This window comes from Lemur catta, chromosome 11 (genome assembly GCF_020740605.2).
Source record: "Lemur catta isolate mLemCat1 chromosome 11, mLemCat1.pri, whole genome shotgun sequence".
NCBI lineage: Eukaryota > Metazoa > Chordata > Mammalia > Primates > Lemuridae > Lemur > Lemur catta.
The window spans coordinates 16,498,189-16,516,488 of NC_059138.1; the positions used below are offsets into that span (position 1 = coordinate 16,498,189).

The 18,300-nt window shown below is 38.5% G+C and overlaps 1 protein-coding gene across 1 annotated transcript in view; it reads right to left on the minus strand.

Annotated features, from left to right (window-relative positions):
- LRGUK (leucine rich repeats and guanylate kinase domain containing) overlaps positions 1–18,007 on the minus strand; it is a 100,077-nt gene extending 82,070 nt beyond the window's left edge. Inside the window, exons 1-5 of the mRNA XM_045564021.1 lie at positions 17,717–18,007; positions 11,280–11,387; positions 8,893–8,974; positions 5,566–5,666; positions 1,704–1,785 (exon numbers count right to left, since the gene is read on the minus strand). Of these exons, the coding sequence (XP_045419977.1) occupies positions 1,704–1,785; positions 5,566–5,666; positions 8,893–8,974; positions 11,280–11,387; positions 17,717–18,007 (664 nt within the window). The remainder of the gene's footprint in view (positions 1–1,703; positions 1,786–5,565; positions 5,667–8,892; positions 8,975–11,279; positions 11,388–17,716) is intronic.
- Positions 18,008–18,300: the final 293 nt, after the last annotated feature.

Consider the following 18,300-nt stretch of genomic DNA (forward strand, 5'->3'; position numbering starts at 1 on the left):
CTAATGTCAAGTTAAAAGAAAAAAAAACCCTAATTCCTTTCTTCATGATATTTGACATTTACAAAGTCATAATACTTTAGTTTTTTACATGGAAAGCTAAATTTATATAGAAGCTAAGACTCATGATGGAAATGTTTTAAACTGTATTTTGAGTCCCAAATACTGTGGAGTCGTTTTCTTTGGCAATTCCGTGGAAGAATGTTTCTCTGGGAGGCAGAACTCTCCACATCAGACTCCAGACTGTCACCTACCTCATTCAGGGGACTGGTTGCTAAACCTCTTCTGGCTAGCAAGGAGTTTGGGGGGCCGCTGACTTCTAGACCACTCAGTGTTTCTCAAGCTTTAATGTATGCTCAAATTGACTAGAGGAGGGGGTCTTGTCAAGATGCAGATTCTGATTTTATGGGGCTGGAGTAGAGCCCAAGAATCTGCATTACTGAGAAGTTCCAGGAGATACTGCTGCTGGTGGTCTTCCTGGAGCAGCATCCTTCTACACAGACTAAGACGAGTGGATTTCTGAGCCAGACAGCTTCTGGGCTGTCAGACTATCTCTTTGCAAATTCAATACATAATGACAGTCAAGTAATGAAGTGAAAATTCTACAGAGAGATGCGACTAAAATAAATACTTCTAGTTTGTCATCAAAACATTTCGTTGTGGTCATTTTCTCATTTCTCTATTAGGCTATAATCAGGAGAACTTGCTCGTTTAAGCACCATCTAAATATCCACTAATTGCTCATTTTCACACATAAGTTCTAAAAGGAGTGGTGCTATGTTCTAAGCTTTCTATCATATATGAAAAAAAGGTTCTTTTACAAAATATGCTTTCAAAAAAACGCATCTTCCATTCTCCCCCCCATGTCAGCCTTATTATAAACATAGTGCATACTAGCTGCTGCCACATCCCTGGAATGAGGCACCCAGGGGTCATCAAATCATCCTCCATTCTGCCCTGAAAAATCCTCAGGTGCATAGAAAGATATGTACTGAGAAAGAGAAGGCACTGCTGTCTTGTCACCCAGAGAACATCAGTCTCTGGTGTACAGAAAAGACTCAAGCTCATTAAACTCACAGGTCCCCAGCTAGCCCCTTAGGCTCTAGAAATTGGAGCGCGCTGCCTTTAAAGTAGGTATTCTGTTTACATGGAGTCTGGCTCATGAAATAGATGTGTTGCTAAAGTTGACTGCAAATCAAAAGCTGTTTTTCTAATGAAAGAATATTTCAAATACACTAGACTAGAAAGTCTTGCTATTTAAAGAGAACTTAGTATGAACTATTTTGTAAAATATTCACTCATGTTCCTTATGACCATATCTGAATTTCCAAATGCTAAGTTTATTATATAAAATAGGGCAAGAGTTAAAGTAAATTTGAAGAAAGTAGTTAATGAAAACAGAACTTCTCTGATTCTAGAATTAAGAATAAGTCTACATTTAACAGCAAAATGACTGTCTTGGCTTTTCAGGGGTAAGATGTTCTTGGCAAGCTTTGACTCACAGTTTTATTCCTTGGCAAACAAAATATCTTTCCTCATTTTGTGAAAATCAATTCTTAATCATTTAAATGAGCACATATCTTTATTAAATTACTTATCTGGTACTACTCCATGTAATCTGGTATATATTCTTTAATATGTACCCTTTAATTTTCATTTTTTCATTTTAATTCTTTCATTTTCCTGTTTACTTATTCAAAGGATACTGTCCAAAATTAGTTTAGTGAGAGCATGATATGCCGACAGATCACACATTTCAGAAATTTGGTTGTAGGAAAAATCCACCTTCTGGCAAGAAAAAAAGAACAATATGTTATACTTTATTTTTCATTCATATGCAGCACAATAATTAATTGTACAAGAAAAAGGTATTTCTGGTTGCCAAGTTAGAATTTGTTACTGAAAGTATAGTAAGGCTAAAAGATTCATCTTTAAGAATTTTCTAACTGAGATCTTTGTCAACTTTGAGGGATATTAAGAAGGAAACCCCTTCCTCACTGCCCACAAGAACCTCCCAATAATCTAAACACTTTCAATTCCTGTAGATTCTGTCTCCATTTTTAGAATTTATTTTAAACTTTCTTAATCTTCCTTCAGAATTTACTTCAATTACACCCTTACCTACCACCATTTCATTTTCTCTAATGTCCAGCAAACTGGATTCACTTAGTTTATGAGCATATCTTGTTTCCTTTTCTGTGCCTTTTCTATTCCTATATCAATATATTTTCCCATGTCATTCCCCAAGTGCCAGAATAAGTCTTTCTTATTCATCCCTCAGGCCATACTTTTTCAATTTTTCTCAAAATTGACTATTGGAGGAAAGCATTTTTAGTAACATCTCTTGTTCCTAGTCAAAAATACGAGACTAAAATCATTGAATAATTTTGTTTAATTATTCACCTACTGGCAAAAGATTAATTTTTTTCTTTTTTACAAAAAGAAAAAAAATCTGAGTTTTTGAAACACTGCATTGATAACTTGCTGGGCACATTAAAATCATTTTCTAGAAAGCTGTCAAGCAATTATATAATAAGCACTATTCTTGTCTTCTCATGTCTTTTAAGACAGTGATTTCACCCCTAAAATTTATTAAGATTATTTTAGCAATGCAGTAAATACTTAAATACATTAAATACTAAATACTTTACATACTAAATACTAAAAAATAATTTAGAAACAACTCAAATGGCAAGAGTAGAAAACTGATTAAGTTAATTATAATATAGCAACAGGAAATCATAGTAAAATACAAATTTGTAAACCATGTGAAGAAATAGAAATAGGTAAATAAAATAATGTTAAGTAAAAAAATCAGATCAAATTTATATATTACAAATGGCAGCTATATAAAATGCATATTATGAAATTTTAACTTTTACTTTTTTCTTCTATATAGTAATAATGGACTAGAAATAAACTAATCATTATATGGGTTACTTAGAATTGATATTTTTTGATCAACATCTTTCATTCTTTGCCATAGCATTATGGCTATCTAACTATACCTCAGTCAGAGCTAAAGCCAATACCATGCCCTCTATTTACTTATGACATTAGGTTTATTGAGAGACCTTAAAGGCTTTATGATATTGCTCTGACTTCCATTGGAACCCAGAGCTTCAAGGAAGTACCCATCAAATCAAAATTAACATTTTTTACCTACTAAGAGCAAAAGCATTCTAACATATCCAGAAAACATGCAAGTACAAATCCCTGCTGTCTAGGAAATGCATGCTTTCTCTGGTTGGTGGTACAAGACTCAGAAATATTAAATGAGCTGAGGTAGGAGGATCACTTGAGGTCAGGAGTTCAAGACCAGCCTGAGCAAGAGCGAGACTCTATCTCTACAAAAAATAGAAAAAATTAGCCAGGTGTGGTGGCACACACCTATAGTCCCAGCTACCTGGGAGGCTGAGGCAGGAGGATCGCTTGAGCCCAGGAGTTTGAGGTTGCAGTGAGCTATGATGACACCACTGCATTCTACCCAGAGTAACAGAGTGAGATCCTGTCTCAAAAAGAAAAAAAGAAAGAAAAGAAAAAAGAAATATTAAATGAAAACTTTTGAAGTAGAGTTTCTCAAGAGGATGGGGCCTAGTACACAAGCCTGACTTACTGGAAAGATATGGGCTTTGAGGGTCTCAGATATTGGGTTCAATCCCAGTTCTGCTACTTTCCAGCAAAAGTTAAGTAAGTTACTTAAGCTTTCTGTGCTTCAGTGTATTTATTTGTAAAATTGGACAGGACCAACTGCCTCACAGCTTTATTGGGAAGATTAAATAAGATAATGCATTGAAAACACTGGAAGGTCTCAGTCATTCCTTCCCAGGGCCACACGGAGTTCACACTGGGTGGCAATGCCTCATGGGGCAGTCTGGCCCATGGTACAGACTCCTCTGCAGTTACCAATATATTTGTTCCTAATTCTCCAGGAGCTCTGGAACCTTAAAGATGGGGTACATGATTTGTTTTTGATCATTTGTGAGGTCTTTTTTGGGAGAGGGCAAGGTAAGCATGTGAATGGAAGAAACTCCAAAAAAGTTCTTCCCAGAGTAGGGGTTATGTTGTTACCATGACTGATTTCCCTGGGACTTGGGGCAAACCCAATGGCAATGGGACAGCAAAGGAGAATGAAAACAACTTTGCAAACACAATTCCTGATAACTTTGAGACCATGTGGTCCCATACTGAGTACAAATAGGCACCTAGTGTGGCTTATTTGCACAAAAGAATGTCACCCTGGCAACAACTATAACTTCAAAGGGAAAAAACATACTAATGATAAATATGGAGCAGTGTGAAACAACAGGAAAAAAATTAAAAATTAAGATGTCTTACTATCAGTATAGGGAATGTCAGCTTCTTAATTTCAGACAGATTTTCATATTTGTGCAAGTCTCCATAGAGTATTCTGGATCAAAGTTAATTTAGTTTGTAAATAAAATAAAACTAGGATAATAAAGGGCAATAGTTGATGTCCATTCCTTAAAATAACTTTTTTATTAAATATAATATTTGAGTCCAGAGCCAGGCACAGTGGTGTGAGCCTATGGTCCCGGCTACTCAGAAGGCTGAGGCAGCAGGCTCATGTGAGTGAGCCCAGGAGTTCGAATCCAGCCTGGGAAACATGGTGTCTCTAAAAAAATAAATGAACAAATAAAATTTTTAAAAAATGTGAGTCCAATAGAAGAACTCTAATCACAAGTTCTGTGGCAATGGTTCCTAAATTTGTCAGCAAATTAGAGTGACCTGGGGGTCTTTTAAAGTGTCCAAAGCCCAGGACTTACCTTGGACCACTTAAATCAGAATCCCTGGCAGTGGATTCAGGCATTGGTAGGACTTAAAACTCCCCCAGGTGTTTCCAATATGCAGAAAATTTGGGGAACTACTTCTCTATGACCTCTCTACTTAAGTGTGATCATAGTGCAGTGGCAATGACATCCCCTGGAGAGTATTTAGAAATCACAGTCTCAGGACCCGCCCCAGACCCAGTAGGTGGGGATTTCCTTCCACAAGAACCACAGGTGATGTGGGCAACATTATAGCAGGAGATGGGCCGCTCTAGGGCACAGCAAACTGCTCCAGCAGCCACAGTTCACAGGTAGTTTATTTCTGCTTCAGAAATGCAAAAGCAAGTGAATGGAGATCTGAAAGCATTATTTTCTTAAAAGGTAAAGGTTGGATACATAAAATGGTGAAGTTGGAGCCTCTAGGAAAATTTTTACAGATTTTTCAGAAATAAATTTTTCAGATAAAATTATTCTGCTATAACAAAAAGTGCAATAATAACTGCTATTCAAATGAAAGGAAGAGAATGGAAGGAAGTTCTTTGGTTTGAACACTAGGTCTGAGCAAAGCTTCCTAGAAAGACTATCTGCTGACAGACCATCTCCCGTTTCCAAAATAAACAATACACAAAGCCTTCTTTTTTATTTCATTTCAGACACTTACACTACTTGCCCCATACCTTATTCTCTCTGAATGCTCTACTTGAGTGCTATTTAGCTTATTGAATGCACTTTGCAAACCACTTAACATTTGTAAATAGTGTTAATTAATAAAGTCTACCTTGAGATTTTTGGGTGGCTTGAAATTGAAGAATGTAGTCAGCTTATTTTGAGAAGCATTAAGTTCTAGAAGATAAGGCATATAGCTTACACAAGACAAATCTGAGGGGGAAATAGATGCAGAGTAAGCTAAGCCAATAAAATAACTAGACAAGGCATTAAAAACAGCATATGTTACATCAGTATATTTCTTAATTATACCAGTTGCAAGCACATCTTAATTATCGCAGATAAGTACAATAAATAAAATCAGGACTGTGTGAAATATACAAAGAAAAAAACTGTGGAAAACTCTTGATGAGCCAATAATTCAACCTTATTCCCCAGGGCCTGCCCACATCTTGCATTGCCCTATTTCCAGGACAGCCAAGTAACCAGCGGCCGAGGCCTCTTCCGTGTCTCTGCTCACTCTCCCACGATCTGCTAATGCTCAAATGCTTCCAAACTTGCCAGCCTTAGAGGAAAGGATGAGAAGCTAAAGCCTTAGATAATCCTCTTGATAATTAGCCTCTAAATAACTGAATTAGGTCTTTTCAGAAAGACTGGAAATGCTACAATTAGGAAACTCTCTTTGTTGTAAATTAAATTTTGTTTCGGTTGGACTTAATGCTAAATCTCATTAATGATTTGAAGTGATTTACATCATCATTATTATTTTCCTTTGACTCTGCGTTGGTTCAAAAGTACATCTGAGTTTTGCATTTTGTCCCAAGCAAATATTCTGAACTTTGAATACTGAGTAAAGGACTATTGTGCTAATAAAGGATACTCCTAATGAAATTACATATAAACTGTAAAAGTTGTGAAGTATTGTTTTGCCTTTCTCTTCCAGTTTATGGCAGGTACACTTCGAGGTAGCAGAATGGATTAGGGAAGGGATCAGGAAGACTCACAGAGTAAGGGTTGCAGCCCTGTCTCTACCAATAATTCATTTCTCTACCTGAAAACAGCGATGATGATAATAGTGTCTCCCTCTTATTCTAGATCACAGAACGAGGGCATGGCCCTAGTGGGAGAATGGGATCTCCACATCTGCAGCCAAGCAAAGTGCTTCTCCCTTTCCGCAGGTGGCACAGACACGTGGGCCAGGAGGAGGAGGCCAGCCGGGGCAGCGGGGCCCTGCCCTGGAGCAGGTGGGGCAGGCCGTGTGAGGGGCCTCTGCTATCTTTCTTTCCCAAGGGCCACTAAAGCCAGAAAATTCCCACCAATTTCTATTTTATTTCTGGGGACTAAACCATACCCTCCTTTACCAAATGTAAATAGTTCTGGGAGAGACAATACATGGCGACATTAACACAGGTGGAAATTAATGAGCAAATCAAGGAAGGCTGCCTGTGAGAGGAAACCTGTAATTGCTTTACAGTCCGTATCTGTTTGTCCCTTCTGAGCTCTGCTACATGTCTGTCAGTGATGGTCCCAACTCTACTGTGCACTGGGTCTCAGACTCCCACTTGAAGCTGATCTTTCTCAGGGCAAGTAAACTCTGGTACCCTGGAGATCTGTCTAAAAGAAGCAGCTAGGACTTAGCTAGAGACAAAGAGGTGGTGAGTATATTTCACACTCTGTAGACAGTCAATGTTTCCAAATCATTTTAACAGAAAAAAAATCCCTGGTCTGGGTTGCTGGACTTGTAGATTGAGCAAGTCCGTTGTCCCCAGTCGGTGCAGTGCCCACTTTGTCCACTAGATGGCAGGAGCTCCTCGTGTCTACCTCAGCGGTTCTCAAAGTGTGATCCTAGACTAACGGCATCAGACTCACCTGGGGAATTTATTCAAAATGCAAATGCTCAGGCCCTCCCCTAAATCTACTGAATCAGAAACTCTGAGGGTGAGGCTGAGCGATCTGTTGTAACAGGCTCCCCAGGTGATTCTGATGCAGGCTGAAATTTGGTCTATATCAGAACATTAGTAAGGCTGTCAACACCAAAAGAAAAATGTACTTACACACAGTAGGCTCTCAAACACTTGAATTAATGAAATGAGCCAAGCAAGATTAGTGAAGACCGATCGGGGTGCAGAGGAATGCTTCCATCATAACTGTGGACTCCCTGCTCAAGTGGCAAAGGTATGAAGCCAAATCTCTTTCCTTGTCGTTAGCACTAAGCACTGTTAAAGCCTCCCACCACTCTGCAATTTCTTATCTAGTAAATGAAACCAACCTTAGAGATGTGCAGTAGGCAAAGTGCTCTTGCCAGAAACACTAAAAAAGGCTTTCTGATGATATGATAATGTGAGATTTGCTTTAAAATAAGCCTGGGGAAGGGGGCAGGGAGGTACAGACGAAACAGGATTGGCCGTGGGGTGATAACTGTTGAACCTGAATACTCATTCCAATATTCTATTGGTGCGTGTTTATAATTTTACATAATAAAGCTTTATAAAACTAGAAAAAAATAATAAAAAGTCTTTCAAAAACAGCAGCATTTACAAAATAAAAACAAGCTAGAATATTTCTTAGCCATTAAAAGAGTGAATTTTAATTATTAGTGTCATATGGGGGCAAAAAATCAGAAAATGAAACAGAGAAGACTATATCAGCAACATTTAATTGTCATAAAAAAGGCAGACAAAAGAAACAAGTAGAAGGATTATCGGTGAAGAAAGCAGGTCAAAAGTAATGATTTGCTTACTTCCTTGGAATTCTAAAGAAAAACATTGTACACTGTCAAATTCAAATAAGATCAGAAAATTAGAAACAAGGATCAAGCTTTGCAGAAAATGTGACAATCGTAGGACTAATTTCATTAAATGTGAACAAGATGTCATAACAAATACATTATATAGAACTACAAATGGTGAAGTTAGAGTTGAAAGAATCAACTAAATAAATAAAGACAGCAAAAAGAGGGGAAAAAATTAATTTGTGACTCCCTGGTGCTCAAGTACTAAGAATAGAGGAGCTAACCAGGTTTAAAATGTAAATGCAAAAGCAAAATAAAGAAAATAATCCAGTAAAGGAAAAACAAATCTAATTCATTTTCACTGAATATCAACTAATAGAGGGGGAAAAAAGGAATCATCAAACATTCAGAAAGTTTTGAAGAAGTAATGATCGATCTCTTAAAAGGAAAAAATAAAGCAAACATTCCATCTCATATTCTTAAATATTGTGGAGTACATCTCAACCATATTATAATATTGCAAACTTGTGCCATTTTCTTTACTCATCAATCACTGGTGCCTTTTTTTGTATGGAAAGCAAAGGATCCATATGTAAATTGATCCACAAATTACTCATATTAAGTTTGGTAATATTAAACTGTATTACAAACTGCAATGTTTAAATTTTAAAATAATTCAGTGATCAATCTAGAATGACAATTACATACCTTCAATTTTATTTACTGAAAGATCCAACTTCTGTAGGTGAACATATCCACAGAGAATGTTAATGTCAATTAAATCACAACCCTGAGGGGAAAAAAGACTTTATAGACTTTAATATAAAAGACTTTAATATTGCTTTAAGAGATTAGTACTCAGCCTTCTTGCAACATCTGGAAAGAATAGTTGATGGAAAGAAACCCAGAATTTCTTCAAAAATATAGAAGTGAGAGAACAAAATCTGAAGCCTACTATGAATACGATCTCAAAACAGACTACAGATCCCATCAGAAAAATTGCATTCCTGTGAAGAAAATAATAGCTTAGAAAATTAGTGTTGTTAGCAAGAACGAATACAACATGAAAAGGCCAATTAAAGCAGTGTTCATGGAAATGTTAGATCAGAGTTTTACATTTTTCTTAAAAAAGCCAAATAATAGCAATACAGACAAAGCCTTTATCTAGTAGAAGAAAAGAAAAAGCAAATTCCTAGAATTTAAATGAAGTTTTAAAGAGGGTTCACACCCAATCAGGAGATCATTAATAACAATACTACCTACACTTTCATGGGGTTCATTTTCAAAGCTCATTCACAATAATCTCATCTGATCAAACACACCTGTGAAATCTGTAGGGCAGATTATTCCCAATCCAGAGATGAAGAGTGTGAGGTACAGAGAGGTATGTAAACAGCCTGAAGTCACATAGCAAGTTAGTGATAGAGAAGCAGTATCCAAGTCTCCTGAATCCTTTTCCAAAATTCTTTCCATGAATAACTTCTAGTGAACTTCAAGTGAAGTTAGGGGGGAATTTGGTCCCATGGAACCATATGTTACCGGTTTATGTCGTGATGTCAGAGTCAGAAAAAAGCCAACCAATGAAGAATCATTATAAGCAAGTTCTCATTCAGAATAATAATGACTGTTTAATGAAAACTGCTATAATAGTAATAAATACTTACTGAATATCTGCTATGTACAGGCATTGTGCTTGGCATGATGAGAGTACGATGGAATAGGGCTAGATCGTGCCCTTAAGAAACTTATGACTTTGGTAGAAAAAAGATACGTATACAAGTAATAAGAGAAAGTAAAAAATAACATGCAATATAAGTAAGATATAAAGGGGAAAAAATCACTAAATCAGACAACCCTAAAAAAGTGTATTCAGTAAGACAGGTTATTAAGGCAAAGTAATTCAACATGCAGTATCTCAAATGTAAGGAGGTCAGTGGCAAAATAAGTTAAGCTTCAGTTCATCTAGCTGAAATAAGATTTAGAGGATTGCTTTGATCAATTTAAGGCATAGCACTATGTACATAAGTAGAATATTGATTGAAAGGGCCGTGTGTGGGGCTGCATTGGCTGCTGGAATTATATACCAGATTCCAACATCTAATATAGTGCAGTATATACAGGATGCTCCCTGCATGTTATTGCCTGACTGGCAGAGTCATCCATAAAATGTTATAAAATGAAAATAGTAAAAGATTATAGTCTTAATATGTTGACCTCAAAGGGCACGCCATGGACCCAGCATGGGTGAAAACAGCTTAACGCTTCTTGAATAGTGCACTAATTCAAATCTAAGACAGAACAGTCTTGTAATCAATTATATACACTTTAGCCAAATCATGGTGCTATTGTAAAATTTCAATGTGCTTTTTTTTTCACCTATGTTATCTGCATTTATTCTATGGATCTCCAAGGAATATTTAATGCTTTACAACATAAGGAAGCCAAAAGAGTTAAATTCTTTTTCTAGAACTACAGAGAAACAAACAAGGCAAGAAGATTAAGTACTCTGAGTAGTCTGCTCTTATAGCCTCTCTTATGATGAAATTGGAGCCAAGATTTTGTGCTACTTTATGACTAGTATTGAAATCTCAAAAATTGATAAATAACAATAGATTTTTTTTCTTTAATGATAGGTATCTTTTGGAAAGTACGATATAGCTCAAAGCTACTTATTTCTTGACATACTTAGGGGGTTAAAGTCAATATCAAAATGCTCCATTCCCTTGGATTCAGATATAAATTTCAGTGCTGCTTCTACTGATCAGACGGAAAATTCTTAAAGAGTATTTGATTGGTTTTACAGAATCAAATTCAACCTTCTGGAAAGAAAGCATTGATTACTATAATATAGACTACTTAAGATGAAAGAAATAGAGTGTGAAGAGAATGAAAACAAAGGAATCTAGGGGCTGATTACTAGATTGGCCAGGGCTCTTTGAAGTCTAATATTTACATAAATATCTCTTATCACCAGTCTCCATCAAATGCAAGGCTCTGAAATTTGCTGCCACCACAAAAGCTGAGTGTCAAAGAAAATGAATATGGTTTAGTCAGCAGCAAGCTGTAGCCCGCCAAGGTGATTTTGTCATACTCACGGATAAGGTTAGACTGAGGTAGACCTGCTCAGTCCCAGAGCCCGAGCGTCCCAATTGGTGGAGTGCTGTAGCCACGGCCTCTTCTCTCAGGACCCCATCAAATTCATTCTGCCAAAAACCCACAGAGGTGGACAAAGAAATGTTCCCATTAGAAAAGAAACAATCCACTTTGTCAGGTCTAATATATCTTTAGTATATTTTATACCCAGGAGCTCAGCCCTTCAAAATGTACCATCCCTAAAGAAAATTCTGTGTTAAGGACATATACATATTATATAAAATTAGATAAATATCTACCCAAATCAGTGCTTTCACTACCATTGATCTTTCAGGTGGTCACTTTCATTAGGCAGTCAAAGTCGAGGGAACACTGTAGCAGTAGAAGCATCAGTATTAGTGATGATGGCTACCATTGATTGAGTGTGTCTCCATTCCAGACACTGTGCTAAGAGCTCTCAGTGGATTAGCTCATTTAATTTTTTTGAAAGCCCTGAGGTAGGTGTTCTTATCTCTACTTTACAGATGAAAAATTGAGGTTTAGAGGTTAACTTGCCTAAAACCACATGGATAGTATGTGGCAGCGCTGGAATGAAAACCCTAATCTGTCTGACCCGAGAGCAATTCTCCTAATCACTACACTTGACGGCTTGCCCACACTCCAAAGGATAGTTACATCAAATTAAGGCAATTACTTCCTTAAATTTGGTACTTTTGCTAAAGAAAACAGGTCCTCAGTTTACTTCCTACTGGCTAATTTTGTTAGATTCATATCCAGCACTTAGTATATTTACAAGATTTATTAAAAGGATGATGATGGTTTCCATAAGGAGGTTGGCCCTTGGTCTATAGACATCCCATGGACTAATGGCAGCCCAACACATCCTTTCCCCAATAATGACAGACAAAAGAGATAACAGGTGGATTAGTATTGTTTGTGCCTCCTTCAACTCCATAATGGCCAGCATATTAACACTGACATCAGCATAAGGACATGAAGTACAGTAACCACATCATCACTGATATGACTAACCACGACTAGCATATGGACTACCATGGCAAAATACCCTCTTTCCAAATCCTTTATGTTAATTTAGGAACCAACAAAGCTGCTCAGGCTCTTGCCACGGAAGATATATGTATGTAGGCTTGTGCTACTATAAAGAGTTTCTTTCCCCCAAAATTTCTGCTAACCCAGGGAAGCGAATACCACCTGCATGGAGATAGCACGTGGGCTTTGGAATTGAGCAGGTGTGGCTTGAACCCTAGCTCTGCCATTTTGGATGTGTGACTTTGGGGAGGTAAAGTTTTCACTGGGCCTCATGTTTTTCACCTATAAATAGAAAATGTTATTACCTATGATGGAGTTCAGGATGTGTCACCCCAAAATATGCTACTTTAGTATATTGATTATTTTGAGCTGAAGGCACTTGAAAAACAGCAAATGCAAGGAGAGGCTTTCTCTGAATTCCCCTTATCTGTCTAAAGGCAGCTCTTCCAAAAGGAACTCAATTGTCCTAAATCCCCTCCCTGGGAGTTTTATCAAACAAGAAAGATTGATTCTTACCAGAGGAGAGAAGTCTAGAAGTCTATACCACACTCAGACAGATTTTGTCAAAAACTGTCATGTCTCCCATCTATTTTTCTAAGGGCCTAGCCCTCTTTCTTAAAAAGCATTTATTCTCCCCTAAGTGACCTACATCCCTTCCCGCCTTCTCCTATTAAGATGGTGTATAAGTTTTCAAATCTAACCACTTTTTTGGGTATTCACTTTTAATTCCTGTGATGCCCCCATATATGTAATATTAAAAATTAATAAGTTTGCATACCTTTTTTCCTATTACCTGCCTGTTGTCAGTCTATTGTATAGACCTGGTTACCAAGGCTAGGAAGGTACAGAGAATGTCTTTCCTCCTCTACACCTTCTTTTAATGTTTTAGGTAGAAAGAAAAAAAAAATAGATACAAAACTCTTAGCAAAGTGCCTGTAACATAGCAAGTGTTCCCAATAAATCACAATTGTTACTACTAATTGATGAAGTCAGAAATTCCACATCTTAATGTTTCCCTCATCATATCAATCAACCTGTTCACAGATGAGTGAAACACATTTACTTTTCTAAATACCATTCCAATTTTAAGAAATTATAAGACCTAGGAAAGAATGGTGGTAGAGGAATGTTACCTTCCCTCCAAAACTTTCCACCTAGACCTCTGAAGTTCGCCTGACTCCCTCCATTTCCTGGAGATAAGAAGGAATTGCATCCTTACTTATAGGCAGGTGGATGCTTGTTTTTCAATGTAGCCACTGACATGGAGACAGGCCACACTTGTCAGCATTTTCCCAGATTCCCAAGGCAAGACTCTTGCACAGCAACCCCCTCACACCTTCTTTGAGGTTCCTGCCATTTGGCAGTATCATGCCTCCCCCTTTTGGTCTTCAGTCATTTTAAAGCCTTCACAAACCCCGCCCTTATCTTGGCATCAGAATCCCTATGGATGACCATCCAACACCCCTACTCCCATCACATGCACACACACACACACACACACACACACACACACACACACACACACACACACATTTCTTTACTGTCTCAACTCCAGACACCTTAAACTTGATTTCCACCCAACTTCAGCCACCCACTCCCAGGGCCATGTTCTGGACCTAGTTAGTCATCATGGTAAACTGCTCCACCCTAGAAACTTCCATCCCTAGTATTCCACTGTCTAATCCCACAACCACCTATCCATCAACCTTTCCAGCACCTACTGAACTTATTCTTTGATCACAACAAAATCTCCAGTTTGTTCACCTTTCCCTTTCTTGGAGTCTATTTCCTCCTGACTATACTTCCTTCCCTACTGGGAAGCCTGTGGGCAATTTCAATTTCTCCCTACCCTCAAGTCTCTGACTACTTGTCCCCTGATTGCAACTACACACATCCATACCCAAACCTGAGTCAAGTTCACATTCAACTACTGCACCGAAGCAGGGACTATATCATGTTCATCATTCCTCTGAGGAAAAAAATCTTTATAGAATGCCTAGCACATGCCAGCCAGTATGCTAGGCTCAGTGGATAAGACATGGTGAATAAGTGAATAGGCAAACAGACGTGGTGCCTATCTGTAAGGGATTTACAGTCTGGGATACAGACAATTACACAAGCAATTTCAGGAGTGTGGTAAATAAGAGATCAGCAGGAGTCTCCTAATCTGAGACCCCCTCCTGGTTTCCAGTCTTATGGTTTATACATCCAACTCATTAACACATGGCTCCATCTTTCCTGATTCCTATTGTAGATAATGGCCTTCATATCTCCCCAGACCATGCCATAGGCCTAACAGTCACTCTAGACTTCTGATATTCAATTAGTAACTGTCCCATCTTAAATAACTTAAATATATTTTTGTCTTTAGCTTCCTTTCCATTCCCACTGCTATTGCCTTAATCCAGACACTCTCCCTCCCCACTAGATATTGCTAGAGTCTGCCCACTCATCTCTGTCTTACTATCCTCTAATCTAATCCCACCTAGCCAACAAAGCAATTCCCACTGCTTAGAGACTGAAGTCTATGTCCCTACAACAGCACAAAGCCCTCCAGAATCTGGCCCCTATCTAGGCTGTTGCTTCTGCTCTCACCTACAACTCATCAGCAGGAAAAGCAGCTGCCTGCCTGCCCACACACCACCTCTCCACCCAGACCAGAGTCTACTTTCCCTGAAGTCTTCCATGATCCCTGCAGTCAAGCTGTCATCTGTACTCATCTCCATGAAGCATACTACAGAGGCTGAATTACTATGATTTACTCACATTCTTATCTCACTTTGAGAGCAGGGACTGTGTATGTATGTCTTCAATCATGTTCTCATCTTCTGTCATTACTGTTGCTATTATTTATCATATCTACAATTTTTGAGAGTCTACTCTGTATCAGATAGTATATTAAGAATGGTAATATAAAGTTTCTTATTAAATTTGATGTTCATAACCATTCCATAAGTAGGCATTATTAGTCACATTAGGTTACCGGAAAAAAAGTAGTTTTCGTGCATCAGTTTTGGGGCCCAGACACTTCTGTTGTATACAGTCAAAAAGTGCTTCCTACATAGCAATCATCAATAAATCTTTGTTCAATGAAGGATAAATTAATGAAATCACTTAATGGGCTGTAGTTAGCAGACAAAAACATGTAAGTTACTATTATTACATGTTTTGTTAGTAATCATATCAAAAATATATTATGCTAAGCATTTTACATATAGAATCTCATTTAATTCTCACAATTCTCCTATGAGATAGGTATTATTATAATTCCTACATTACAGATGAGACATAGAAAGGTTAAGTAACTTGCTCAAGATCTTGCAGCTAACAAAAGGCTAAACCAAGCCTCAGATAGAAATCTTTGAATCCAAAGGCAGTCTTTTGAACAGCTGGTCTGTACTGCCTCCCTTAAATTCATAAGGGCTTCTGAGATTTGAGGCTAATTGCATTACAGGCATTCAATAATCATTGTGATCATCATAGCATTGCAAATCTTAACCAGGCTAAGATATGAAAAATAAATCATTGAACGTGAATGTCCAAATGTTTCCTTTTGAAACTTTTCAGTTTATTCAGCATATTACAATTTATGCAATACTATGAAAGCCAAAACAGAATGTAAGAACACAAAATAAATATTAATATTTAGAATGTAAATGGAAGAGATAATGAAACTTTTGCCACACACATCTACAAGCCAAAAAGAACTACTTCAAGTCAACCTCTTCCATGGTTTGTTAATGGCATACTGAAGACAGATTAACAATGGTACTAATGAACCCCATAGCCGAAGAGCTATGTGTTAATTATAATAATAAAGTATACTGGTGGCTCATTTGTGAATTCCTCTGGGATGGAAGCTGGTGGAAACCATACAAACATCTCAAAGTTGCAAAAACACTGCTACCATTTTGCAATAGTCACTTTTAAAGGTAGCAAAGTAAATCAACAAAAGACAAAAGAAGTACTAACGAACAGAATAATATTTAATAGTAGTCTAATTTCTGATAGTGGCAGAAGTAATACCTTTCTATGGTCAGCTTTAAGCAAAACTAAACTGTAACTAGCTCATGTAGAAGGAATTAGAAGAAGAGGAAAGAAAAATGGGGGATGAGGGTGGAAAGAAATGAGCCAAATGTTGAAAGTGAACAGAGGACATCACAAAAGAAGGGAAACCCAAGTTGGGGAAGAGTATAAATGGTTAAAGGTAGAATTGGAGTAACAGACAGAGGGGAGAGTGAGAAGAAATAAGACAAATGAGGAAAGGAGTTTGGGAAAGGGCACAGGCATAACAGAGAACATGTTTGGCACCAAGGAGGAAAAGAGACTAGGAAAAGATGTAAAGACGCCAAGTGGGAAAACCAGAAGAATATCACAGAATGAGGATATTGAAAACATTATATTCCTGAAAAGAATTTGAAGGAATTTATACTATGAAGGAAAAGGAAAGGGGAGAGAAAAACCTGGGAGACAAGACAAAGAGAAAAACCTAACAGTGTATTGAAAGAATGCAAATCTGTTTTTGAAAGAAAGCAAACAATTTATTAGAAGCCAAGAGAAGGAAGTGATGTTATGAGATGTGGAAAAGGACAAGACAGGCAATGGACTAAGAAAGGAAAAGGATGATAATAAGTGTAACAAAGAAGTTAGGTATTGTAGAAAAGAGGGAATTTGTAGTAATGTGACAGGCAAATTGACCACACCAAGCAATACAGGTGGGAATGTTGGGAACTTCCACAGTGAGGTGACTGTTCGAACATTCTGTGGCTTCTTTCTGTTGTGTGTGCATGTTGCTTGTTGAGGCATATACCCCTGGCAGAAGTAATACATTAATATTAAACTTTTAACTCACTTAGTCTTTGAGGAAGCACTTATCAGATTATTTCAAGAGAGTAATTTTTTTTTCCCCTTGCAGGAAGGAGGCTGAAGGGATTAGAACTGGGGAATAGTGTTGGAATACTTCCTAGTCATGCGAAGCAGGTGCTGGAGATGCCAAAGATGAGCCCTGCCTATTCACAATACTGTCGAGGGATACTTTTGAAAAAGTTAAAGCCATAACTCCCATACAAATACATAGATACTTCTTCAAAACGACACTGCGTAACTCGACTCCTAAGAAATCAAATAAGTTAATGAAATGGAAAGGAGATGCTTGGAGATATTTCAGGCAGGGGGTGAGGAAATGAGGTAAGAGAAATGAGAGGAAAAGAGGGGCCTCAGAGTCGTCAGGAAGAGGCGTTCCTGGAGGCGAGAGAGCCCGGGAAGGTGTGGGCTAAGCCTGGGCTGGTGAGAGATGCGTCGGGGAGTTGCCTCTGAGTAGCAGGGCCTGACAGCTGGAGGAGGGGACCGGAGAGTGAGGGGGGAGGGCTCAGGGGAGGGGGAGGCACACCTCCAGATTCTGCATTTCGGAGTCTGAGGACTCCTCGGACTCCAGCTCGCCCTCGCCCCGGTGCTCCTCTCCGTCCGTGTCCAACTCCTGGTAGCGGTGAATGATCTGCTGCAGCAGGTAGGGGGAGGGGCTGTTGACAGTGCCTTTCGGTTTTTGCCCCATGGGAAAAGATGAGCAAGGTTGAGACTCCGAGCGCAACGGCATCGATTGGACTCCTGTTCGTGAACTGCCCAAGCCTCCCAGGAGAGAGGGAGCTCTGGACCCCTGGGGAGCGCTCTGGGAGGCCGCCATCTTGTTTAGCGGGTTGCCTAGGAGACTGATGCCGGGGAGCCGGTGCCGCAAGGGATTCTGGGGGCTGTAGTCTCCGCGCGTGCTCGCCCGCTGCTCGGTGCTGCAGTTCACGCTCGACTTTCCTTTTCATTTTGTCTGCCTTTTCTGTTATTTTTCTCTGTTTAGCCCGTTCTTTTTGCTTGTCTTTCTCGTCTTCACCCCTATCCCCCACTTGCCTTTTCTTTGTCTCCGGCTGTCTGCTTTGTCCCTACCTTGAGGCCCCTCTTAGGGCTTTTTCAGCCAGCACTAGGATC